The 27,884-nt window shown below is 35.6% G+C and overlaps 1 protein-coding gene across 1 annotated transcript in view; it reads right to left on the bottom strand.

Moving 5' to 3' along the window:
• The window catches only part of LOC111059055 (discoidin domain-containing receptor 2), a 454,362-nt gene that overhangs the window by 75,363 nt on the left and 351,115 nt on the right, over positions 1 to 27,884 (bottom strand). The window contains exon 6 of the mRNA XM_039431495.1: positions 11,576 to 11,737. Within this exon, the coding sequence (XP_039287429.1) occupies positions 11,576 to 11,737 (162 nt within the window). The remainder of the gene's footprint in view (positions 1 to 11,575; positions 11,738 to 27,884) is intronic.

Genomic DNA, 27,884 nt, shown 5'->3' with positions numbered 1-27,884 from the left:
TCCTCCCCCATCTCTTCCCATCACTCCTCCTCCTCCTTCTTATTCACCTACTCTTGCCATCTTCTCTTTCTCCTGTTCCTGCTCCTTCTCTTCTTCCTCTTCCTCATCATCTACCTTCTCCTACTTCTCTTTATCTCACACCTTCTACTCCTACACCTTCTCCTTTCTAGCTCGATTCCTCCTCCTCCTTCTTCTCCCCCACTACTTCTCCTCTTCTCCTCCTTCTCCTCCTTTCCTCTTTCTCCTCCTTTCCCCTTTCTTCTCCTCATCCTCATCATCAACCTCCCTCTCATCCTGCTCCTCATCTTCCTCCTCCGCCTCCTCTTCCTCTACCGCCATCTCCTCCTCCAACCCACCACCAACCAATACATTGGAGGATCCTTTTTATTGGAGGGTGAACTGTAAGGAAGGAAAATCACTATAGGCGGCACACAAACAGTTAAGTTACACCAGCTGGAATAAAAATTCAGGACACGGAAGAAGGCGGAAGGTTATTGAGGGTCCTCCTGCGAGGGTTCTCCACCACTTTGTAATCGAGCAGGCAGCGGAGAAGGTATCGCTCCATTCCATTAAATGCAGCGATGCTAGTCTCTGAGAGAACGCGGAAATGAAACAATGAAACTGAAATATTCCATCTTTCATTTCAAGTGGACTGATGTGTGTTCTTGAGACAATATTATAACACAAGGAATAATTTGGCTTCGACCGTTTTCACAATTACCGATTCTTGATGGATATTTATCGTGATAGACAAGGAGATGATTGTAGAAACAGCAAGGACCTTTGAAGAGGCTCTACATGACCACCAAAATGTTGAGGCAATCCAGCTTTTGGACAACTCAACATTAACGAGGAGATTGAAGATGGAGAAGCCAACAGATCCGGTGTGAACCTCCAGGAGTTCTTAGTGAAAGTAGATAAAAATACACTTTTCGTGTAGTTGAGAAGTTGATATTGTGGTAATTATTCATATTGAATGAAAAAGACTAAGAAATTGTCAAAAAACCACTGATTTTTTGATAATTAGAAAGACCGGTTTCGGTTATTACACCATTGTTAATCTCTGATAAACTAAAACTAAATACAAGAGCCAATAGCAGTACTCGCCTACTAGTATAAATTCTGCTGCTGTTTTATTTAGTTTTAGTTTATCAGAGATTGACAATGGTGTAATAACCGAAACCGGTCTTTCTAGTTATCAATAAATCAGTGGTTTTTGACAATTTCTTAGTCTTTTTCATTCAATCGATAAAAATACACCTACTCTTCTCTGATCCACATATCCCTCACAAGTCGGAAGTTATTTTTATTCGACTGTCGTCAATTAAAGGAAATTCTAAGCTTCGTCACCATGAATGTCTGCTGACAATCGGTGAGTGAGATAACGACTAATAGTTTAAAGTTAAAATTTTGCTACAAGTTTTAGAGGTGAAGAATGGTGTGATAATAGTCTACTTCAATGGTGGACAGCCCAGCAACTTTAATATAAATATGTGAAGATTGTTGAGAAGGAATTTAGGTACTTTATACTTTTCAAATTCCTGGTCCCATCTTTTTTCCATCCTTCTCATTTTTCTTCCCTTATTCCATCCTTTCATATCTACCGTTTATTCACTCTTCCTGATATCTTTTTTCCCTATCCTTCTCTCTATTTTTCTTCCTCCTTTCCATCCTTCCATATCTACCGTCTCTGATACTTTTTTCACCTTCTCAAGGATTGAAGGTTTTCCTAGTACATGGATAACCATAGGCTAGTTGGAAAAGCTTTCCAATACTACACCTTTTTTTGCATTACTATATTTCTATTTTGTTTAAATTTCCATTTTTGTTGTTGTTTGCATGTATTCGTTTTGTTAATCTGCATCAAACTGGTATGTGTGTGGGAAAATGAATTGAATAGAAAATGCATTAAATCATCTATTGCACAATATTCACCTATTCGCAATATAATACATCAGAGTAGTAAATAACAAAATAATCATTTCATCAGAATTACACAACTCACAGAATAGTACTACAGCCTTATAAGCCCAGAATGGTTCCAATTCTAATTTATACAACAGTCCAAATGTTGCTAGGTTATGTGTCACTTAAAATTCATCAATAATTACACACTCAATTTACAATTCAAAACACAAAAGAATTATTTTTGGATGGAAAAAATACTTCTAAATTAAATTGAATCAATCACAATAATTGTAGAGAAATTTCAAATTTTGTAAAAACTAGAAAATTTTGAGACCGAAAAGACAAACACACTATTTAGAACTTACCACCATTAGAAGCTACCGATTGCGATTGTTATTCGTATGGAAATGATAATATGTCAATCTTATACGAGATCATTTTAGATTTCTATTGAAATCAGATTTAATAATTTCATCAGATTGAAAAGACACGGATAATTGAAAGTTGAACACAGAAATGATGAACACATCGCAGATAGATGAATAGCTTCATCCATCTCTTTTTCCGAGGAAAAACGGCAGATAATAAATTTGCATGCCAGCGAAAAATTCTCAACTCAATCATACTCTCATCACGTGTGGCTTCAATTTTTCGCAAATTAATATTCCTATCAACGGGCTCAATCACTGATTGGGTCGATCGGTGGAGAGGAGAGAGAGAGAGAGAGAGAGAGAGAGAGAGAGAGAGAGAGAGAGAGAGAGAGAGAGAGAGAGAGAGAGAGCGTGAGGAGGAAAGTGAGTGAGAGTGGAAGGAAGAGATTATTTCTGTTCAACTGAAATTGTGTGGGAGCTATCCCACTATTTTCACTAGCCAATATTGGTTGAATGCTGTGTGAACACACATATACATAAGTGCTTTAGTCATAATTGATTTTTTTCCAGGTCCATAACCCATGACAGACAACAGAAGCGTCCCCTTGTCTGTCTGCTTTCTGTCCTCTCTCTCGCTCTTTTTCTCCTCTCACCTATCCTATTATTCATTTTTCCTGCTTTCTATCTCTCTTTCACTTTCTCGCTCTCTAACCCTCTTACTCTCTCGCTTTCTCACACACTCTCACTCTATCTCTCTCGCACTTCCTCGCTCTCAACTCTCTTACTCTCTCGCTTTCTCACACTCTCTCTCTCTCCTCACCTATCCCATTATTCATTCATTGTCCGTCCTCTTTCATCACTTACGTATCCATTGTTCCAGGCAACTACACCGGTCAAACAAATCGTTTACTGTCCAGCTTACTCAACTCAGATTTCCCGACAAAAAAATTCCAATTAAATTCAGCTCCATCCAGCTCTCATTGTACTTGCTCCATCATTGTCTGCCATTATTGGATGTCAGGTCGCTCCGATGTCGGCTACATTAAGCTTCTGACGCACGATGGATGTTCATTTTTCCAGTTTTCCGTCTGCGAGTTGACATTTTTCTCATCATTGCATTGTCAATTTGAAACCAAGCCCTATTGTTTACTCGTGCGCGGATACGTTTAATTAGCGCAAAATATAATGAAGACGATAATCTGATAGAACTGGGGATTGGATTGAGAATATCAATTGGATGAAAAATATTAATCAACTCGAAGTAACCGATCCACTGATTAGACAGATTGCTGTGGATCAAATTCAAACCCTATACGTTGGAAAATCTCTAACAATGAGTTATTTTTTGAATCCCGTGGAAAATGTGTAATATCGAATCAACATTCTTATTCACAACTAAAAACAATTGAGGGTCCTACAAAACCCGAATGTTTGTCAGCGGGTGCTCAGTTACAAAAAAAAACGAGTTACAAAAGTTAAATAAACTTGGACGAAATAAATATGACACTTCAATGATTCTAAGTTTAAGTTAAAAGAAAACAAATACAAAGTGAAAAAAAGGAAATAAGAAAAATGCATCTGATTTTGGTAGAGAATTGTTGAAAAAAGGGAAAGTAACGAAAATTTATTGGAAAAGAATTAAAAAAGGGAAAGATTTATTTCACACTAGTGGAAATACATTTTTATCGTTGAGGCAGCCATATTATTTGACATTTTTATTGAGACTATATATTTTTTGATTATGATACATGGATGCTGGGATATTCATAAATGAATAAAATCTTTTTCCATCTGATCAACAAACGATGACTGAGCTATGTTAACTCACGGAATGGAACGCTTGATAATAGAGTTCAATGATTTCTATAAATTTCAAGTAGGTTTGATAATTCAATTCATGAGAAATCATAAAGTAGTTGAATGATTTAAGAAGTACATCACTAGTAAAAGTTGGTAGTCTATCATTGTTGCAGTTGTTGTAGATAATTTGAATTGAGGAATGTCAATTGATTGAATGATTTAAGAAGTACATCACTAGTAAAAGTTGGTAGACTATCATTGTTGCAGTTGTTGTAGATAATTTGAATTGAGGAAAGTCAGGAAGTAGTTCATTGGATAAAGAAGTAAATTGATAGTCAAAGTTCGTATTTTCTCACTATTGCACTTCAATTTTTGATCCAAAGAGAAATTCAACAGTCTCAGTCAGTTCCAGCGTATCCAGTATTCCATTATTACAGCGCGATTTCCATCTATATAATAAGAGAGAGTAGCGGGTTGTGTTTGTTCGTTTGTTCGTTTGTTCGTGAGTTCGTGTGTTCCTGTGTTAGTGTGTTCGTTTGTTTGTTTGTTTGCATCAAAACATGTCAACTTGTGGATTGCATACCGGAAAAGCGGGAATGATTTGGATCTCCAAATTTTGAACATAGATTCTAAAAATATCAATCTCGTGCACCTGAAAGCCCAAATTTCAATTTTCCTTCTAGATTTTTCAGAAGTAATGTTCAAATCCATCTTTGCTACCGTACATGAAGTTCCATAGGCTACATTGTTGCAGCCTGAAGTGTGTTTTTTTATGAGGAGGTTATAATGCTGTTACAAGACTATCGTTTTTGAACGGCCGTGTAGCGCAACGGTGAAACGCTAGCTTATGGAGTGATGGTTCCTCGGTTCGAGTCCCGATGCTTCCCATTTTTTTTTGTTCTTAATTTTTTCTCTCGAAACGTATTATTATCAATTATTTTTTGAAGGAATTTGTTTTCATTACAATTGAACCTGGATTTTATCAAATAATTATTTTAATGAAAAATTTTGCCACCAGTACAGATGAATTGGACATAGACTTACAATAAAATAAGTAATAATTTATATCCTTCAGTTATAATGTACTATCAAAAACAAATTCTCAGTGAAACGAGTATTCTAGGTACTCTGGGATTGGGGAAGCAAAAGGCTGCCTGATTCAAATTGAGGAGGATCCTAATCGAATCATAATTTATTGATGTATTGGAAAAACCAATATGATTCTGTGAGGTTTCCAAGTATTATGTATTCTTCAGTTTTCTATACTATAATGAAGGAAAGAACTGGCTTATACACGTAAGGAATAGAGAATTATGTTTGACGCATCATCACGTCTGAAATATACTCCGAGTATATTATTTTTAAATTAACCGAGGATGGTTATTCATGCCTATTTTCAGTTCTTCAAGATTTCATTACGTCAAGTTTTCAATTTATCATGCTTCCAGTTGTAGTATAGAAGCAGCTGCACATTTCTTTTAAAAGGGACAACTAGATGATAGGTATGATTGGGGATCCTATTCGCATAAAAATAACTGATTTTCTGTCGCATCAAAACTGCACCGATTTCTCAAACCGTTCAAAAGTTATTCCCATTCAAAGATACTGATAAATCATCTATCTATCCATCATCTTCACTATAATAATGGAAAGAGCTGGCTCATACAAGTACGTGATGTAGGAAAATTATGTTTGACACATCATCACGTCTGAACTACTGGACTGATTGATTTGAAATTTATTTATTGAAAACAAGAATATGTGGAAGCAACAGATCAATGATCCATTTTGCTTCCATTACATTAATCGTTTGAAAAACAAAGAAAATTTGAAGTACAACTAAACAAATTAATATTGGAAATAAGAAATTAAATGTAGAAACATTTATGATGATGATTATAAATACATTAATATAAAATGCAATTACATCAAGTGATTACACAATCTTAAGCTCTGCACCAAATACTAAAATGAAAAATGAGTGAAATGAAATAATACTTGAATAATCAAAGAAAATTTGAAGTACAACTAAACAAATTAATATTGGAAATAAGAAATTAAATGTAGAAACATCTATGATGATGATTATAAATACATTAATATAAAAGCAATTACATCAAGTGATTATACAATCTTAAGTTCTGCACCAAATACTAGAATGAAAAATGAGTGAAATGAAATAATACTTGGAAATAAGATTAATTCTCCCAGACTCTATGGATGAACGACAGTTCAACTCTCCCACACTCCCTTCCATCCAGTAGGGCCTCTCTAGCTTCACGACGAAACCGACTCCCAGAAAGGTGAAATAAGTCAATTCTGTCCGCAACCGTATTGAACAGCCTGGGCAGCCGATTCATTGGAGAAAAAAAACCACTCAATGATCCAGAATAAAGATTCTTCATTAACCGAGGATGGTTATAGGCCTATTTTCAAATTTCGAATTCTTTATTACGTCAAGTTTTCATTTTGCAGTTTAGAATAGACCCTTGCGAAGCACGGGTTATCTACAAATATTATATACGTTTCAGTGTAGGTGCCCGGTAGAGTGAAAATTTCATTCACATGAGTTATAATAGGACTATTTCCACTCAGCATAACGAAACAGGTATGGATAGTCCTGTTAGAAATCACAGAATAGTTATTTGTGCAACTAGTGCGCAAAGTGACAGTTTGTTGCACCGAAAGAAACGTTTTCGCCACACTGCACAGAAAGCAGCTGTTTTCCAGTCCCTACGTAGATCTGAAAGACCTTGTTTGCAGACGACGTCAGAAAAGGGTTTCTTTTCCGGTCTAGGCCAGAAAGTTGTCTCTTTCCAGCCGCTTATGGCCGGAAACAACGCGCTAATTATTATTAATAAGTCATCCGCTAGATCGGGCGAGTGTCCACTTTCATAATAAGCTGAAGTCGCCATGATTTTAGTTCCAGTTTCGAATCAAACTAATTCGCTTCGCAACCAGTTTTATTCAATTATTTATTGTTGATTAGTGCATTCCGAATTTTCAAAAATGCTTGAAGATGACTGTGGTATTCCAAGTGAAATTTTAAAAGAATCTGAAATCCTGACTGCAAATCTTCTACCACTAAAATCAAGAGATAGGTACGATAGCTTAACGAGTATTCTTTATTTTGTATTCTTTATTTATTTTGTCAGAAATACCTGTAGTGTGGCGAAAAATATCGTTCGCACCACGGGCAAAAATGTTTTTCCAGCTCTCAATCTTTTCTAGTCCTCGGCCTACGGCCTCGGACTTGAAAAACGATTTCGAGCTGGAAAAATCTCATTTTCTGCTCTAGGTGCGAAATATACTATTACGCACGAGCCGTAGGCGAGGGCGGGATGGTTTCTTGAGTGCAGCAGAGGAACTTTGCGCACGTATTTCACATTAAATTTTTCCTACAGTTACCATTGAATATGAAAAGTGGGTAATTATGGGTAAAATTGCCTGAAATGCATCAAATGTTTTTCTGTGTAATTTTATTATTGATAAAAACCTCAATCCTAAAATCCTAAAGTCCTCGTTGTCCTTGGTTATAATATATAATGATTAATAATTAGCGCGTTGTGCTTCGTTGCACCTCTGCTCACTATAGCAGCCACAGCAGTCACTGTTACCAACTTCATTTTGATTTTGCTGCACTGTTGCTCCATATAACCTACTAAGTATTTTGCGTTGCCATGTTGCAAATCTGGAGTGCAGAAAAATTTTTCCCGCACTGGAGCGGAAAAGTGATTCTTTGCGTTCTGTAATCAGTGCAGCAATGGCCACTTTTCAACGTAACTGTAGGAAAAGAATATTTTCACTGAAGCGGACTCGGACTCTTATGTTGGATATGACTGTGGGATTCCGGTTTCACCCGACTCTGCATGGTTTGCAGGAGCAAAGATGCAACCATCTCAACATTTAATTTCCTGTCACAAAATCATGATCTTGCTCTACTTTAATACCAGTATAAGCATTAGCCTACTACTCTTCAGTTAGCAGTCCTCACTTTACACTGCAACACTATGAACAGGATTGTATCCTAAAATAAAGGTTTGGAATATGATCTATCTCCACTCTGTTTCCATCAAATTTCAACATAGGGATTGTGATACAAGGAATATGAAAAATTCATGAATCGGTGTTTACATTAGTCAAGATTCCTTGAATTTGATTTTTGTTCTATGTTCAAGTTTTATAGAAGGTGTTGCAAACTTGAGGTCATGTGTATGAATTCATGTTGAATTCAGGTTGAATTCATGTTTCCATAAACTCAATATTTATGAAATGGAAACACAAATATATTGTCAAATTCCATTCCATTATGAAACGGTTCTACAACATTGACAGTGACTCAGTCGAACCTCAATTTTAGATAATCATGAGGTGAGAAATATAATAATTAATGTCAAAGCTCTCTTCTTCATCTGTATCATACTTCTTTCTTTATTGAGTTGTTTTTATGCATTCTACATTGATCGACTGACACCTGTTTCCATTCCATTTCCCAATTAGAGATTGAATTGTACTTTCAATATTCAAGTTCAATCCAAAAAACATGTTTAACATCTTCTTGAATCAACATAACTTGAAGAAGGGTGAACATTGGTATCGTAGATTCAAGTTTCTGTTCTCGTAAACTTGTTCAAGTTTGTGAGAATAATCCATTCCACTCAAACGTCAAGAAAACTTGACTAAAACGTTCCTCAAATGAATATAACTATTTATGTAAAAGTGTCTGTGGCCAATGAATGATTTTCACTTGAGTGAGAGACTCTCTTGACTCTAACAGGAGAGAAACATTGATGGATACCTGGGGGCTTGAGCTATAAAAAAATATATTGATATTGAATTCAACTCATTTTTAATATTGAAGTTCATGACTTTGAAAAAACCTTATGTAACACTGAGGAGGCATATACCTGAGAATAAATTTCTTGAAAATTTCATAGAATCGAAATAGAGTGAAAGATGTTCAAAATTGGAGAGTCTAGTTTCAGATCAAGGAGCTATTTCAATAGGCTTCCTCTCTATCCATTCAAGTTTCATTTTTTCTCGATCAACAAACAATGACTCGATTATTCTCTCATTTTAATAAACTAGTTTTCAACTTATTAAGTAGAGTTTCTTATTTGAACATTACTTCGAGTTATAATTCCCAACAGCTCTAATTCATCACAACCCGGTCGTGTGTTGATGAGAGGGATATTTTATATCCTTCTAAAAGAATCGACAATTATTTGTTGAAACACCGCCGATTCATGAAGATACATCACATTACTATATCATCGTTATTCTAATTATTGCATTTCTATATTTATTCTCATTGATTAATTATTTATAATTTGTGAAATTCGTTGAATAACTAGCATTATCGTCATTTAATGTAAATTAGTGTATAAGCTAGTAAATATTGTAACATACATAAATAGAGAAATCTAATCTAATCTGATCTAATTCTCAGTTCTCAGCCTCAATCATACCATTCCTAAACATACAAGGAATTTTCAAATATGATACTTTTCTATTCATTCAAGTATCATCCATTTTTTCGATCAACAAACAATGATCATTCTCACATTTTCATTCCTCAGTGATCATACTACCCCACAGCTTATGAACTAGTTTCACAAAGGCTGCTATTGAGTAGGATGGGGTAGCATTGGTCCAACATTTGTGTCGGTTTCATCTAGTACTGTATCCCCTTTGCATCCCTACAAATGGCACACGAATATAAATGTCCGCTCAATACTGTCCATATAAAGTGGATCCTTTGAATTTCTGATAACATCGGATAGTTGGGAAGTCCACGTTTGTGGTATTTGCACTTATCAATAATTCATACAGTTGCTCTTCCATATTACTCCAATAGGCGAACTATCATCCTATGCATTCGACTCGGAATGGAAATGTCTCTTCCTGGTCTCAGTTGTTTGAAACTTCCATTTGCATATACTTCGGTTGAATCTCTGATTGAGTGTGGAAGAAAATAAGAATGTAGTTTGGTGTCATTATATCAGTAGTATGATCATCTTAATGATGATGTTAATCATATTACTATCAATATTATTGCTTTTTGAATCTATAATGAATCCGATTTGTGAGTGATCTGGAAACCTATTGGACAAATATTATTGTATGCAAAGGGCTTCAGAGTTACTGTATTGACAGTGTTGGACTTGTGAATCGCAACTGGACTCGTTCAAGTGACAAAATACTGAAAAAGTTGGAGAAGTTGAACATAAACTTAAAAAACGATGCAGTGTTTTAAAACCCTTCAACAGAACACATTGAAGGTATTAATCAAATCGACGAAATGGGTTTTCCAACTCCATTCATCGTAAATACTTGTTTGCCCACCTCTCAATCCGTTACCAACTGAAATTCCTATATGGCTCATTGTCGTTTCCAATTTCTGATTATAAGCTAAAATCTGACGATCAAATGCTGAGATATCCTCTAATATTTTATTCTTCATGAACAGAATGAACTTTATACTAAATATACTGAAGCATCTTGAAATATTCATAAATCCAGCAGAATTAAAATCCAAAACTTAAACGTGAATTATTCTGAAGAGTACATACTCAACTGTTCAGCAATCAATTGTGGTGAAATATGATGGAGATTGTTTTGTTATGAAAAATATACAGCGTGGTTATAAAATGACTTTACAACTCTGAAAGTACATGTATATTAATTTATTGAAATTGATTACAGAATTGAGAAAGGTGTCATTTTGTTACAAAACACTTCAAGTTCAAAGTGTGATTGTTATTTTGGTTCGATGTGACAGCCGGTATTTCAAAAGACAGTCCTTAGAGAGGTTGATTCATTATATCAATCAACATTAATATAATCAAAGTCAGCTGGGCTTTAGTGTTTACAAGTTTGTGTTTCTTCAATAGTTCCAAATTTTTCAAAATATTTCGAAAGTATTAGTTTCAAGTGGTAATTGAGTAGAATATTACTTATCAATTTATTATTTCAAGTCATTTGAATTCAAAATTTATAGTTTTCATGTTCATTTTGGACTGAAATTTTATAAAAATTGTACACGTAAAATTCTAACCTTATCTTGGACTTTGTCACCTATAATTTTGAAGAAAAATAGCACAAGGACTACCTTATTATTTTATCTTCTTTAATGATATTGCATTAGTGTAATTTGCATTGTAAGTTAAATGAATAAAATAAAAAAATGAAAAAAAAATTAGGGTCTACAAACATGTCTTGTGATTGGACGACACGACGACAGAGAAGTGCAATGATTATAAATTAGGACTCGAGTGGATGATGAGTTTTGTTTTCATTAATTCTTGTTTAGTTGAGTTTTTTGAAGACTACATTATCTAATTTGTGGAGAATCTGAGTGTGATTGATTGAATAAAGAAGCGCAATACTAGCTGTACTTTTGGGAAAACTCAGAGAGTAGATGATGGGATAGATGGGATGATGGGAAGTACATGACTATTGAGTTTTGATATTGAACATAATATGATTTTAGTTACCTGATGGTTGCCTCTGCAAGAAGTCTTCGGGGCCGTAGAGAGAGTCGACCAGTTGACCGAGACCTCCCCGCATGACACCATTACTCCGCACTCCATCGTAGCTCAGGTCGTTCAGATCTCCCTCCGTTTCACCTTCGGGCGCTGTGTAGCTTATCACACTCTCTGAAAAAACAAGGATGAAAAAATGAGATATTGGGATACGGTGACGAATATAACCATAGATAACCATTGAAAGCCTAGGCTTGTGAACAACGCTACAACTTCTGCTCTCCAATCACAGAATAATTGTGATAAGAGAGAAGGTTTTATCCTCAACAGATACAGAGAACAGGAAACAGAGGATAGAAACGATGAAGACAATTTTTTATGTGGAAATGTAGAAACACTCTATGTATGTAACTTCAGACTAAAATTATGATTTTTCTGTGAAAATGTAGAAATACTCTATGTATGAAACTACAGGCTAAAATTATGATTTATCTGTGATTATAACCTCTTCGATAAAGCGAGAATACGTTTTTTGTAAAAAAACATTATTTGGAATATGGGTGGAGGCCTACTATTTGTATCAAACGATGATCTCTCAGATATAACATGTACCACAGTCTCTGTAGACTGCTATGAGAATATCTAGAGTTCCATATCTTATAGCTCAATTAATCCCCTTGAATGCAACTATAGCTTGTCCTTCCTATAACATCTCATATGAAATGAGTGTGTTCTGGTTATACCCAGTCTCAATAAATAATATCATAGAGAAACAATAGCGTGAGTAGATGTCCCATAGTGTGGGACTTTCAAGTCGCAACTTTTACTGTTAACTCAAGCCGACTATTGTCGACTACTGTCGATTATTTTCGATTTATATTTTGCCGGGGTGAGAGTGTGGACATACACAACAGCGGTCAAATGGGAGTGATACATGACTCCCTCACACAAGTACACTGTTCACATAGTGACGTCATCACTGCCAGTCCCATTATTTGTCCCGCTCTCACTCTCTCTCTCTCTCTGTCTAAGAGGTAACGATACATATGCTTTTCGATAACCATCTGCTGTATTGTATTGTTGTATAGCTGTATAGCTGTATTGTTGTATGACTTCTTGCATGGCACTGGAAGAATTTATTGTAAATTTATACAAGGTATGCCTGATGTGAAATAACAATACATTGAACTGTGGATTCATCTATCAGAACTTATAGTGGAAAGTCATTGTTTGAGCCACATATTAAAAACAACAATTCTTTAAAATGTAATCACCAATCATCAAATGTAGTAATCTTACTATTGGGAATAGTAGGATTGAATATATGATTTTGTCACGGAGATTTTCGAATTATGAATGGAATAATTTATAGATTGAGCCATAGGATCTAAAGAACACAAAGATTCAACATAGATATCTATGTTGGGAGAGTTATTAAATTTTAAATTCTATATCTATCACCCACATTTTCTCTGTCATAAAAAAATTCAGAAATGAAAAATCAAAACATTGGAATAAATGATTGAGACAATACGTTGTTACAACCAATTTGACAGTTATCATTCATTAAAGATAATTTTTAATGGATGGTTGATCGTACAGTCATTGTTCTAGTCCAATCTTTTATTATCAATTAGAATGCAATCACAGGTTATAAATCTGCATCTCATTAAGTAGGCTAATAAGCTGTCATAATACAACGATTTGTAGTGTTTTGCTTGAAGCATCCTTAGGATACTGTAGTGAATTTGAATTTCGCTTCTCCAGTCGGGGAACGTAATGATGACCACTGCTAGTGAGAGCAAAATGGCATCACTCGTGATGACGTCACGGACGTTCACTTTGTTACGTTCAATCTGTGAGTGCCCAAACACATTCTGACCGCTTGGCGCAAGTTGCAGATTCCCGAGAGTGTATGAACGGCACAATATGAGAGACAACCAGCGTCACGCAGCTTCACGGGGAAGAACTACATGGACTATCGGATTGAGAAAACAGTAAAAATTGCGACATAAACGCCCTAAACAATGGGATATCTACTCACGCTTTTGTTTCTCAATGATAATATGCTGTGGCTATATACCCAGTCATCTATCCAACTATATCCTAGAACAATTCATCATCTGAATAACCAAATCGCGCCGAGCAATCATACCCACATCCGTTAACGCTAATATATCTTCAGAAACACAAACCATATTATACAGTTCAACAATGAGAGTTGAAAAGCAAGTTACAGCAAAGTTTCCCCCATCAAAAGGGTGACTGGGCTGATCAGTGGTTGTTGTTGACTCTCCCGCAGACGGCACCCTCTCGAGTCTTGCGGTCGTCACTTGGCTTGGTCGAGCCACTTCGAATGTTTACTCGCGAGGGAAGACTCGACTCGTCGAGGGAGCAGATGACGAGAGATCGATGACAACCTGCCGCGACGTCCCCTCGCAATATTTGCATTTACATTTTGGGCGCCGAAAATGGTTTGTATTTGGAGTGGTGGGGGTGGGAGCGGAAAATGGTTTGTATTTGATGGAAGAGGGTGATTGGGAGGGTGAGGGAGAATTCACAACTGCCAACCACTTATCTGTGAACGGGACAATCCTTGGGGACCCTGTGTCGAAGAAGATTGGTTATTATGGATGATTGATATGTATCCACTTATTGGCAATGACGAGGCGTATTTGCAGCTGAACACATGTGAGACGTCATTTTAAAATTCGGGGAAACTCCATAAAGAGGATAAAGGATCGTTAGATCGTGTTCGAATTGAGAAAAAAATATTTCCAATTAGACCCACATAACAATTTCTCATCGTGTAAAACTTTGAGAAAATAAAGTTTAAATTGGACCTACATGTGAGTTCCTTATCATGTTGAGATTTAGACGAACCTTTTAAGAAACAGGGAAGAGGTTCTAAATTGCATGTGAAAACCTAAATGGTTGGAAGTGTTTTCAATCAGTGGTATCTCTCCAAAATATACTCGTTTTTCCGAAATGTGAAAGATGCAGGCATAGACTAATTCAATGAGCTGAATCGTTGAAGATTCGAATGTAGACTATCAATTATGTATTATGGATGAGGCGTTTAGAGAGATGGAAGAGGAGATCAGCTCCATGCTCTTTTTATGCTTTTCTATGCTTCTGATCATGATTTTCTATGCTCTTTTGCATAGTTAGGAATGTGGGAGCATCACGAGAGATTGCTACAGTCTTCAGAAGGAAATTTGGAAGATTGGATGAGCTGAACCTCCAGAATGAGTTTACCTCCGTGTGTTATAGTGTAATAAGTAATAAATCTAATCAGTATTAATTGCCTCAAGTGTTTTATTAGTGTGAGAACCCCGTATCAGTATTAATGACAATCTTTGAACTGTTTGAACAATGAATCTTTCACGATATCATAATTATTCTCGATTAATATTTTTCGATAACCATACTCATAATTTGGCCTGAAATACCGATTATACCAAGCTCATGATGTTGCTATACACACCGAGAACGTGAAGTGATTCCTTATATTTCCTAACAAGTAGTTAAAGTAATTCCCTTCAAAATTTCATAGTTCTTATACCAGTATTCGAAGGGTGATACAAGTAAATAGTTCATAACCACCTGGAAACGACTATGAAGGCTCAATCATTCCTCACACCTTTCCAATTAACTCCAGTGTAGTTATGCAGTATTTGCAAACAACAAAAATCAATTTTCACTTTCCGCCAACAAACACATAACCCACAATCACTTCGCTCAACAAAAAATAATGATTGACGATTCTAATTCTTTGTACAAACTGCAACCAATTTTTTTCCAATGAGCAAGTTTACTAACCTCTTCCACACACGTGCGGCTGCCGGGAATATAGCTTGTTTGGTTTACTATTCGTCGTACATGGAAAAGGATTAAATTTACATTGTATATAATAATTATAATATACAACTAAGCTGCGACTGCCGTAAAAATAGCTTGACCGATGTACTTTCCGTCACACATGAAAAAGAAATATATATATAAGTATCGGCTGCGGCTGCCATATATATAACTAGCTTGGGGGGGGAGTAAAGAGAGAGATTAGCAGCTTCCCTCCCGTTCAATTAGTTGGCCGACATGTGTTTGTCACATGTAAACGGAGGCAAAAGTTCGTGATGGTCAGGAGAACTCTGATGAGGCTAGTATTCTGTCGTGGTGGGGATTGGAATGAGGGATGGTAGAGGGGTTGTTTTGTTTGTTGTCAATTAGACAGCCGCGACGTAGAAGCATTATTTGTAATCCCCGGGAGGGGAGAGTCATGTTTTGGAGGCCACTGACTGCTATGGTGAGGAGAACGCTATGATGGCAGTGGTGGAAGATAGGAGAGCACTGTTGCCAGATCTCTGCCTTGTAGTCATTGTTTTCATACAATGGAACGAGTTTTGGTTCTATAAGGAATACTGTTATCATAATTTTATGTAATTTTTTTTCGGTCCTATTTTTTTTCGGTCCTATTTTTTTTCGGTAGGAATACTGTTATCATAATTTTATGTAATTTTTTTTCGGTCCCGGCTGCCTAAAAAGCAGTCGTTAGGTCATGTCAGAGGCCCTGAAATTGATCAGCTGCGACCTGAAAACTCTGACACCAGACCTGAGCCAGCCAGGTCACTCGATATTATTATTTATCATAAATTTATAGGCAAATCGTAAGTAGAATGGAAAGACTAGACAATAATGAATAACTAAAGCAATATCACCTTTCAACACACTGATGTAGGCTAGCCCCAAAGTTAGTAGACAGAAGGTTGGTCACTCATCTATAGTATTTTCGTTGAAATGCAATTGGAGTGGGGGAACTGCAGCCGTGACGTAGGCTGTAGTACAGAGTAGGCAGAATATCGCATTCTTGAAAATCATACGGTGACCTATAGTCAAATTATATAATACAAACATTTTCTGACATGCAAGCTATCTGTTTCTGCCTTACAATAATTATCAAAACATTTTAATAATACAAGCATTTTGCCATATAAAAGCAAAAACCCCACCTCCTAACGTTTCTTTTCAAACCCTTAAGGTTTCTTCATCTTCTAGGTAGTGTTTATATTTTGTAGTTTGGCTATAGGCCTACATCAGCTTGTGAATTTCGGGGATGAGATATTTTGATTCTCGTAGAACATGTGCTCGATACCAGCATGTGTTCAGTGCATTTATATGAACGAAATTTATTGGATTTATCGGGATCGGTTTATCGGTTTATTGCAATGCATTGGTTTATCAATATTTTTCATGCGTTAATCTGAAATTATAATAGTATAACGTTGTCTACTAACGCTTTTCCAGCTTATTAACTTTTTTGTGTCACGTTTTTAGATTCTTGAAAAAACGTTCAACTTCATTTTTTTCATACAAATCGAATGAACTTGAAATATTTAACAAGATCATTAGAATCGGTGATTCATTCGCTATAAGTATGGAGAATTTTCAAGTTCTAGGCCAATCTTGAGGGCAATAATCGACGATGTATTTGAAGATACAGAGAATAAACTGTATGCTCAGTGTGGTTACTCCATCACATTTTTACTACACGTGACGTCACGCTGGCGTTTCCCCCACCACTTCGAATCTTACACCTGTGAGTGATCAACCTTCTGTCTACTAACGTTGGGCTAGCCCTACGTGGATTTATCATGTGAGCACGGTTGTCAAGGTGACTATTTTAGCAACGAACGTTTACAAGTAAATAACTAGTTGAAGTTAGAGTTTTATGAGATACGTTCAAAGATGATGTTTTATTTTATTTTTATCTTGTTCATAGATGTAAACTTCCAATGAATAAAGTGTCAATTAAAAAAATCACATTTACAACAACACTATCACCAATTTGTCTTTTTTAAAGGTATATGGGTACCTGCCCATATGAAGAGCCTTCTTCATATTTAAAATTGTATAATATTATATATTGAATATAATATCAATATTATATATTGCATTTTTTGAAAAAAGAAGAAAATTAATTTCAATTTCAACTTCAGAGGGTAGCTGATAACGGTATAATATCAGCTGCTCATTCTTGTTCAAAATAATCGACTAAGTTTATCTTTTATTTTCTATGATTGAATAATAAATTTCCATTATTGAAATTGAATATTTTGTCAAATAATTATTTTTCCACATTGTTGAGTAACGATCTGGCAACGCTACGGAGGTAGGAAAGTTTAGCACTATCTGCTATATCGAATGATAGCCATACCAATGTTAATTTAATCTTCAACCAATTCTAAACATTTTTTCAAACACCAATAATTGGAAAAGTGTTGTGGGGGCGGGGTCACCCTTCCTAGATCCGCGCCTGGTATGCGAATGATAATAATATATATCACGAAGAGATAAAACTCAAAACTGAAGAAATAGATAATGTCCCACATAATGACTGAGTTGAATAATTTGTTGCTAATCCTCTTCAAGAAAGATTAGAGCACATTAAAAAAAAATTTTTTCCACAGATACCTTGAAAAGTGACCATTTCTGCACTGATTGCAGGCCGCGAAGAATGACTTTTCTGCACTAGTGCGCAAAGTGAGTACTTTGCGTACTCCAGATTTGCAGCATGACAACGCAAAATAGTTAGTAGGTTATATGAAGCACCAGTGCAGCAAAATCAAAATTAAGTTGGTAACTGCACTCATAATGGCAGTGGAGAACAGCGTTGCCTTGCCATTATGTGCCTTGATTATAGTCATTTCAATGCTTACATAAGATAAACCCCCTTCAAGCAGTCAAATAAATTTTCAATTGAATAACTAATCATTATAATTTAATTTAAAAAAAAATTAAGGTTTTTATTAATAATAAAATTACACAGAAAAACATTTGATGGATTTCAGGGGAATTCTACCTATAATCAACCACTTCTCAAATTCAATGGTAACTGTAGAAAAAATTTAATGTGAAATACGTGCGCAAAGTTCCTCTGCTGCACTCAAGAAACCATTCCGCCCTCGCCTACGGCTCGTGTGTAAACATTTCTTTCGGTGCAGCAAACTGTTACTTTGCGCACTAATTGCACAAATAACTATTGCAATAATAAATAATAAAATAAATAAATTTGTTTTATTGACCAATAAATACATTTGTACAGTACATTTCAGGCCTCGTCAAAAGTTCAAGATTACATGATGTAAGTCACTAGCATAAATACATTTTTCGTCAACATCTTATTCTTAATAAAACTTGAATGAAAATTTTCGATAACATCAGTAGGTATAGCAAAATATTTCGAAACATTACATTTACACAGCATATAGATAAATAGCAATTCGTAATATATTAAAAGAGAAACACAAAGACTAACACTACAAATAGTACTACTATATAAAGTCATAACATAGTAATCACAATACTATTCTTACAATGTAAGTTACCTTTTTATTCTAAGTAGAAAACGTTATATGCTATCAATTAAAAACTCTTCAGTAGAGAAGTAAGCCTTTTCTTTTAGCATTTGTGAAATGGCAACTTTAAATTTTTCTTGAGGCAGGTTCTTAACTTCAATTGGTAGTTTATTGTAAAATAACAACTGTAAATAGGAGTAGCTTTTCATGCTCTTACTCAATCTGAGATTTGGTTTCATAATTTTTTCCCTATTCCTAGTATTGTAAGCATGATATTCATTATGTTTGTGAAAGTTGTTAGAATTCTTCTTTACACTTATCAAATTGGAATATATATATAGAGATGGCAGAGTCAGTATACCCAGTTTGATGAAGTGAGGCTTGCAAGTTTCTCTTGGGGGAAAGGTTCAAAATAGCTCTAACTGCCCTTTTCTGCCATATGAAAACTTTTTTATGTGTTGGGCAATTGCCCCACATTCTTATCCCATAACTAAGATGAGAATGGAAAAGTCCGTGATAGGTCATCAACAATACTTGCAGATTAACAGAACTATTTAATCTCTTGAGGAGGTATGTTACCCTTGAAAGTTTTTTACAGAGACTATTCACATGTTCCTCCCAACAGAGTTTACCATCCAATATTACACCTAGAGATTTGACAGGCTTAAGATTATTGTGGTTCAGAGTATGCCCTAATGTAAATGTTATTTTCTCTGTTTTCTGCTCATTTAATTCTAGGTCATTAGATAAATACCATGATTTTGCCTGATTCAAGGAAATGTCAAGTTTATCCTGAAGTTTTTCGATTTCAGCATCTGATTGGATTATTGAGGTGTCATCAGCATACAATACAGAAAGACCTGGTATATTGAAACTGAAATCATTCACGAAAACCAGAAAAAGGAAAGGCCCAAGGACCGATCCTTGAGGTACACCTGTATTTATGTTCAATACATCAGAGCATTTACCTGCACACTTTACCATTTGTTTTCTGCCAACCAAATAACCTTTCAATAGCTTTAACTCTCTATCTACTATACCATAATGTTCCAGCAATACTAGCAATAACACTCAATCTTCATTCCGTTGATGCCTCGTGAAACCCTTCCACACCCATTATTGATTCTCTGTGAATTTTGAAGTTTCAAATTCATTTTGTGATCTCTTGAGAAGAGCAATCCACTTGATGTCCGGGTTATAAAAACATTGCTTACTTCACGATAGTTTTCGAATCTTCTTTACAACCACATAAAATGAGGAAAAGCGTCTCACATTTTATTTTTGCCTCCTGCGTTCCAACGTGGATGATTCACCCGTGGATTACAGAATGCTTTTAAATGATGTTTAAAAATTCAGCTACCTTTTTAGCTTGTTGTTATAAGTCACCTCTCCTTCGACTCTTCCTCATCTACCAGGTTCTCTTCTGCATTTTCTCCAGTTTTTATCCCCCAGTCACCAGATGTTACTGTATTTCTATCATGATTCATTTGCTATAGCACCAAAAATGTTATACAAACCAGTGTCAATGAATGTGTGCTATGATCCAAGATTATCTCAGTGCCAGTTGCACAAAAGCCGGATAAGTTTCAATCGTGATTAACTCCACGAGAAACAATCAGAGAAGCCGTCTTTTTGAAAAGGCCTTCTCTGATTGGTTCTCATAAATTTTACCACGATTAAAATTCAACTGGCTTCTTGTGCGACCAGGCCTATGAATTGTAAGTGAACACTAAGGATTAAGGCTGTGCAAAGGCTGAAAATAAACTTTCTACTCGTGATATTTTTCGAAGTTTTTCGATAGTTCAAGCTATCAAAATTGAAAAGATTTATCAGGAAAACATTTTTTTTTCGATCATTACTTTCAGAGATATGAGTGCCTAAAGTTTAAATTTTTGGGACAGAACATTTCAAACTCCGTAAGATGAATCCATGAGATTCAGAGGATAGATCCTTCATGGTATTGTTGATCTAGTGAAACATAACTTTTCCGAAAATATCAATTTTTGAGAAAGTTATCCAATTTATCAGAAATGAACAAAAATAACTCAAAATAAGTTAGTTTTGGTAATTTTTAGTAAATTGAATAACTTTTCCAAGAATCAATATTTATGGAAAAATTTTGTTTAATCAGATGAACAATATCATGACAATTACATCCTCTAAATCTCATGGATTTATCTCTTACAGAACTTAAAATGTTTTGTCACAAAAATCTAAACTTTAGGCGCTCATATCTCAAAAAGTAATGATCGGAAAAAAATTTTCCTGAGAAAACTTTTCCATGTTGATAGATTGATGACATACAAATAGAAAAACTTTGAAAAATATAAGCAGTAGAATGTTTATACTATTAGCCTTTGCACAGCCTTAAGAATAAGAATTTCCTTATCAGATTAATCATATTAGCATTAAGTTTGTAGTGATGCTGATGCAAATCTCCTTGGAGTGACTCTCTCAATAAATATAATTACTTTCTTCCACAATAATTATTAAATTTACTTTTAAAATATTATTGACTCTTACAATTCAATTGAGGGAAGAAGAAGAATAACACTGATGACAACCCACGATAAACTTTTTCCAATATTCACCATCTCATATTCCTCAATAACTTATGATATTCTTCTGAGTAGTTATGGGGGTGATATTGTGTAAGTTATCCATTACTCATCTAGTATTTATTTTCAATTCACGATAACTTATTATGACAGCAGAAGTTCCCACAGAAACATTATTATTTGTTTCGTTGAATGGAGACATTAATTACACTTCTATCAGTCATTTAATTACTATCTCCTCAGTCTGTCAATCAAACAGTGAACAGTACATCATTCGAAGGTAGAGCTGCAACAAAGACAGAAACAGTCAGGCTCTAATTACTGGCAATTTATCATTAGCAATACCGCAGCGGTTGTTCTGGACAGACAGTATTTGGCAGGGCTTCAGGAATGTTACACTCAAGACAAAATTACTCTGCTGTGGAGGGTTTGCTAGCAACAAGCATCTTCCAAGAAGATGCTTCAGTCCTCAGAGCACAATTTCCATGAATCCAAAATACATATCCCGCTAGGTGATGGAAATAAGCCAGTATTCTTCCTCAGTAAATTCAGAATCTTCATGCAGTTAATTAGTAAAAAAACCTCAACCATGCATTTCCTATCACTGAGGCACTGAGCAAATCCCTTGGCTCAGATTGAATCTGAGGTATCCTCAGTTGAAATGGTTGAATGTGATTCTCATTTCAAATTCATCATTTGTGATTTTTTTTCTACATGATTATATATCAATCATATTCATACTGCAGAACATCCACAGATCTTTACTAGAGCAGTATTCTTTATCAATATACCGTGGGAGTTGTACCTCATAATATCAAAAAGAAAAATTCACAGTAATTCGAAATCTCTAGAGCTCATGAATTTTCCGAATAAATATTCTTGAGAGCCTGATGTACCCTGTAAGGAAATATTTTATGTAGGTACTTAAAATGAGTCTCTACTCTGTATAATTCCTTGAACAAGAATAATATCCTACCTCTCATGAATTCCTAGAATTTAATACATGAATTCCTTTCAAATATGCACCTCAAACATCGCTTTCGTCTTAGAACTTTGTATTTCTTCAATACTCATTTCCATCTAATGATGTAACTTCTGCTTATTTTGATATTATTTTCACCATGTATTGGAGAAGAATTCATTCAAATCATGGAAAAACTCACATGAATATTGAATGAATGATACAAGCGTGGAATATCAGATAAATATAATCATTTGAAAGTGCAAAGAGCTGGAAGTGGGGGGGGAAATTTCGCGAAGAAGCGTACCAGCTATTGAGGGAAAGATTAAAAAGTTTCTGAGGCTCTTTTTGTCCCAGCTTTTTATTCCCTTTCTACTTTTCAATTGCTTCCCTTTTTTACGACGATGTCCTTCAGTTATTCAGATGAGATCCAATTATGAGTTCATCGAAAAATCCAGAACCTACTTGAGAAACTCTTTCAGGAACGTTCAGTTATGATTTTCATGCAAGTTCTGCAGCCACTTCAAGTGGGAGCAACAAAAATTATATAACGCTCTTGGAGTGAAGAGGAGAATGTTTATTTCGAAACTCTTGGGTCTTCAAGAACCAGTCTTTCTTGGTTGAGTGTATCAAAGTATTGAGGAAATCCCTGAATAATGAAATAGATTTGATCAATGTCCGCAAATAATTTGTATTTTGTTCTCAAGAATTATTATACGGCAAGAATTATCATTTACACACCTGAACTTTCACAAACACTTGTTAATGAAGAATACAATATAAAAGAATTTCGCTGTTTAGGGGAAATATCACCTGAGAATTATAGTTTGAAAAATCTGGTGTGGTACACTCACACAACTTTCCTTGCTCATTAAACTGCAAGCCTCATTCTGGAACGAGAATAATTTAGGGGAATAACATAATGACGATTGGCAGCAACATATTTGAAACTTTGATCAGACTACTGTATATGTGTATATAATATAATCGTTTTCAGAGTCCTTTTTACTTTGTGTAAATATTGTGAAATTCGATGATTTTTTTTTCAAAAGTCATCAAAACAGCTGTTCTATAGATGAAATATATCGACTATGTGTTCTCTTTATAAACTGCTCTACCTCATACACGAGAAGGAGGTTACAAAGTCCATTTCTCTAGGATGGGGTGGACCCCCATCGGTTTCTCAGGAGGAGACTCATGTCAGTTGATAGAACTGATAAATAACTATGCAGGGTATGAATTTGAAAAAAATCGGTCAAGTCATTTTTGAGGAAATCGTGAAAACATGTTTTTTTCAGTGAATATCCGCTATTTCTCTCAAGAATATTACGGAGCTCCTGCAATTTTCTCAGGAATGAGACTCATGTCAGTTGATAGGGCTTATTGATAGCTATCCATGGAAAAAAATTTGGAAAAAAATCGTTAGAGCTGTTTTCGAGAAAACCGTGAATCATGGTTTTTTTAGTAATTATTCGTCATTTTCCACAAGAATATTACGGAGGTCCTGCAATTTTCCCAGAAATGAAACTCATGTCAGTTGATAGGGCTTTCAAATAGGTATTCATGGTATAAATTTGAAGAGAATATATAGAGCTGTTTTCGAGAAAACCGTGAAAAACATGGTTTTTAGTAACTATCCGCCATTTTTTCCGCCATTTTGAATTGAGTTTTATTGAATTTCTTACTGTCGGATCCTCATGGTATACGGAATTTATGTTCAAAATGTCAAGCAAATCGGTTGATTAGGAATGAAGTTATCATGTTCACAGACATACACACATACACACATACACACATACACACATACACACATACACAGACCAAAACCCAAAAATCATGTTTTTGGACTCAGGGGACCATGAAACGTATAGAAAACTTGAAAGTAGGGTACCTTAATTTTTTTGGAAAGCAATACTTTCCTTACCTATGGTAATAGAGCAAGGAAAGCAAAAATATTAATTAGTGCTGTAAGCCAGGCTCCTATGAACCACAAGATAAGCAGACCTTACAGAACCCAATACTGAGAAAAAACAACTTGTTGCTCCAACTATCATAACAGCAATTAGAAATAGGCTTCGCCGCTTGTTATCTCTCGATAAGACGTTAACAACAGCAACACAGATGCAAAATAATCTGAAAGGAAAGGAAAAGTAATACGGCATACGTTACCTGTGAATAATTGAATGAAAAAGAAGAAAAAATGAAAGATGAAAAGAAACCATTCAGCCCTCATATGGAACACATTAGAAGTCTACCTAATTAATACAGTACTGCTTATATACCCGAGTGCCTTCTAAACGTGCTTTAGGCAACCCGCTCCACACATCAACAATACTGCCTATATCCTCTGCTCTCCACCATCGGCTCCAATACAATACAATGAATAAATTATTATCAAAGTCTTTATCACAGTCATTTGATAAATTATTATCAAAGTCTATTATCAAAGAAGTTGATCTCTTTATCTGGGATTGGATTTTCAATTCTCCTCTCCCACTAAATTCGCTATGGCTACCGCGATTTTTAGTTAAATTGGTTACACTATAACCTGAGTTGACCTCATCCAACTCACCCCCTTCTATGAGAAAATCGTACACCCCATACTAGAGTGACCTTGCCCTGCCTATTCTTAATATTTGAAGCATTCCCCTGCTTCTCTATATTTTGAGGACAGGGATAAAGTTTAATAGGTTAAACTCTCTCATGGAGTTTTACTTTTTTCCCGCTTACAGGAGCTTGTTCAGAGATAGGCGAAAACTTTTTAAGTTCTCCTACTGAGAATTTATCTACCTTTACCATCCCGGAGACAACTGATAATTCACCCTCATCATCCCTACTCCTCATGCGAACACCATGAGGCTGAATTATCTGTCGTCGATTAAAGCATTAAGATCTATTCCACCTACTTATATATTTATACAGGCTCAATATCTCATACACAAAGGTTATTTGACGGTGGGTGTGATTGGGGATCCTACTCAAATTGAAAATACTACTTTACTATGACTTCAAAAATCTGGTCCGCAATCTTGGATAGGGCCTATGCCATAATGGATGCAACATTTTTTTTAATCGGAAGATGGTCATGCGATACGAAATTTTAAGAAAAAATGAATGGTGGAACCGCATATCGATATCTCAAACCGTTCAGAAGATATTCACATTATTAATCAATACCACTTATGTATTACATTTCTGATATGCATGATATTGATTAATAATGTGAATATCTACTGAACGGTTTGAGATCGATATGCGGTTCTCACCATTTATTTTTTTTTTTGAAATTTCGTATCAAAATCATGTATCACATGACCACCTCCCTATTTAAAAGAAAAGTTGCATTCAATATGGCGGATCCAAGTTGACTGACCAGATTTTTGAACTCATAATAAAGTAGTATTTTCAATTTTAGTAGGATCCCCAATCACACCCACCGTCAAATAATCTTTTCCTCCACCTACTATCAAAAGTCTCATTTTACACCCTGGAATCGAATACTAAAGTACTACTTTTCCTCCCATGGGACTAAAAATAATTCCCACGGGAAAAGTGATCACTTTTACTCCAAGGAGAAAATAAACCCATAAGATTAACATGGGAAGAAGTCCGACAACGCCGCGATTGAAGAATGAGGAATGTGGCAACACTGTCGTGGTCGGTAGAGGAAAAGTAAAAGAGCTCTATTTCGATCTTTGGAATATTTTAGCTCTAGGAATAAGTAGCTCTATTTCGATTGTTAGGTTATGTTCAACCGTTGGTGGATATGAAAAGTACACACCTCTAATGACGTTAGAGGTGTGTACTTTTTTCATATCCACCAACGGTTGAACATAACCTAACAATCGAAATAGAGCTGAAATAGTGTGGAAGCGTGAAGATGTAGTAAAATTATTCATTGTTATAGGTATTGGTGTAGGTGGAGGAAAAATGTTGTGTGCATCACGGGACTAAAGTACTTATTCTCCCTCAGGGAAATTGTCGCCCTCGGCTACGCCATCGGCGACAACAGTTTCCCTCAGGGAGAAAAAGTTGCACTTTAGTCCCTAGTGCACAAATAACTATTTCCTACAGTTACGTTGAAAAGTGGCCATTGCTGCACTGATTACAGAACGCAAAGAATCACTTTTCCGCTCTAGTGCGGGAAAAATTTTTCTGCACTCCAGATTTGCAACATGGCAACGCAAATACTTAGTAGGTTATATGGAGCAACAGTGCAGCAAAATCAAAATGAAGTTGGTAACAGTGACTGGGCTGCTATAGTGAGCAGAGGTGCAACGAGCACAACGCGCTAATTATTATTCATTATATATTATAACCAAGGACAACGAGAACTTTAGGATTTTAGGATTAAGGTTTTTATCAATAATAAATTACACAGAAAAACATTTGATGCATTTCAGGCAATTTTACCCATAATTACCCACTTTTCATATTCAATGGTAACTGTAGGAAAAACTTAATGTGAAATACGTGCGCAAAGTTCTTCTGCTGCACTGAAGAAACCATTCCGCCCTCGCCTACGGCTCGGGCGTAAACGTTTCTTTCGGTGCAGCAAACTGTCACTTTGCGCACTAGTTGCACAAATAACTATTGTGTATGAGGTATACATATTCCAGGAGGTGGAATCAACCACGGAACAGTGACGACAAAATCATACTAAAATATATCTATATCATCAATTCCGTGACATATACAGATATCACAGCACGAACATAGCGGAAACTGCATTATTAAAAATCTCTGTAGCTGGATACCCATTTCATACTGGCTATAGGTATATTTCAATGACGAACTATGAACGTAATAAAAGTTGAAACTGCTCTCTTGCAGTGTGTTCTGACTGCTGGACTCTCGAGTTGAATTCTGTTGTTCGAGTTCTGACCATCCGTTCTGGCTATGAAAACTTATAGCTGGGAAACTGTTCACATGCCACACCTGTTCAGAGCGCTCCCATAAAACAAAACAAACATGGACGCCAATTTAGGAACAAAAGTACAGGTTACACTCTCACCAACTACGAGGGCCATATTATCTTACTGGAGCTATGGGGTAAGGCTGCTTCACAAGATGTATTTTCATCCTAGTTCCAGTACTTTACAGAGAATGAGGTATTTCCTACGGTATCTCATCTTCTCCTGAGAGTAACACCGGTGGATATAGTACTGGTTCAATAGCTGTTTCTTGGGTAGATTTCCGAGTACTCCGAGCTTTAGGGTGTGTTTTTTGGGGCTCAATTTCACGAAATGGATAATTTGTGATACGTGAGTGAGAAAATATGGAGAACAAAAATTCAAGGAATTTTGAACCATTTTTAAATATTTCATTTTTCTCAATACCTTATCATTTACAGTTCGTAGTTTCGCGGTCGTGTAGCACGATATTATAGTGAGTTCAAGTTATTCCAAAATTTTATACTTTGTCTCTTTCCAGTATTTCTTCTTCTT

Source organism: Nilaparvata lugens, chromosome 6 (genome assembly GCF_014356525.2).
Source record: "Nilaparvata lugens isolate BPH chromosome 6, ASM1435652v1, whole genome shotgun sequence".
Lineage (NCBI taxonomy): Eukaryota > Metazoa > Arthropoda > Insecta > Hemiptera > Delphacidae > Nilaparvata > Nilaparvata lugens.
This window is presented reverse-complemented; position numbering and strand designations above follow the sequence as displayed.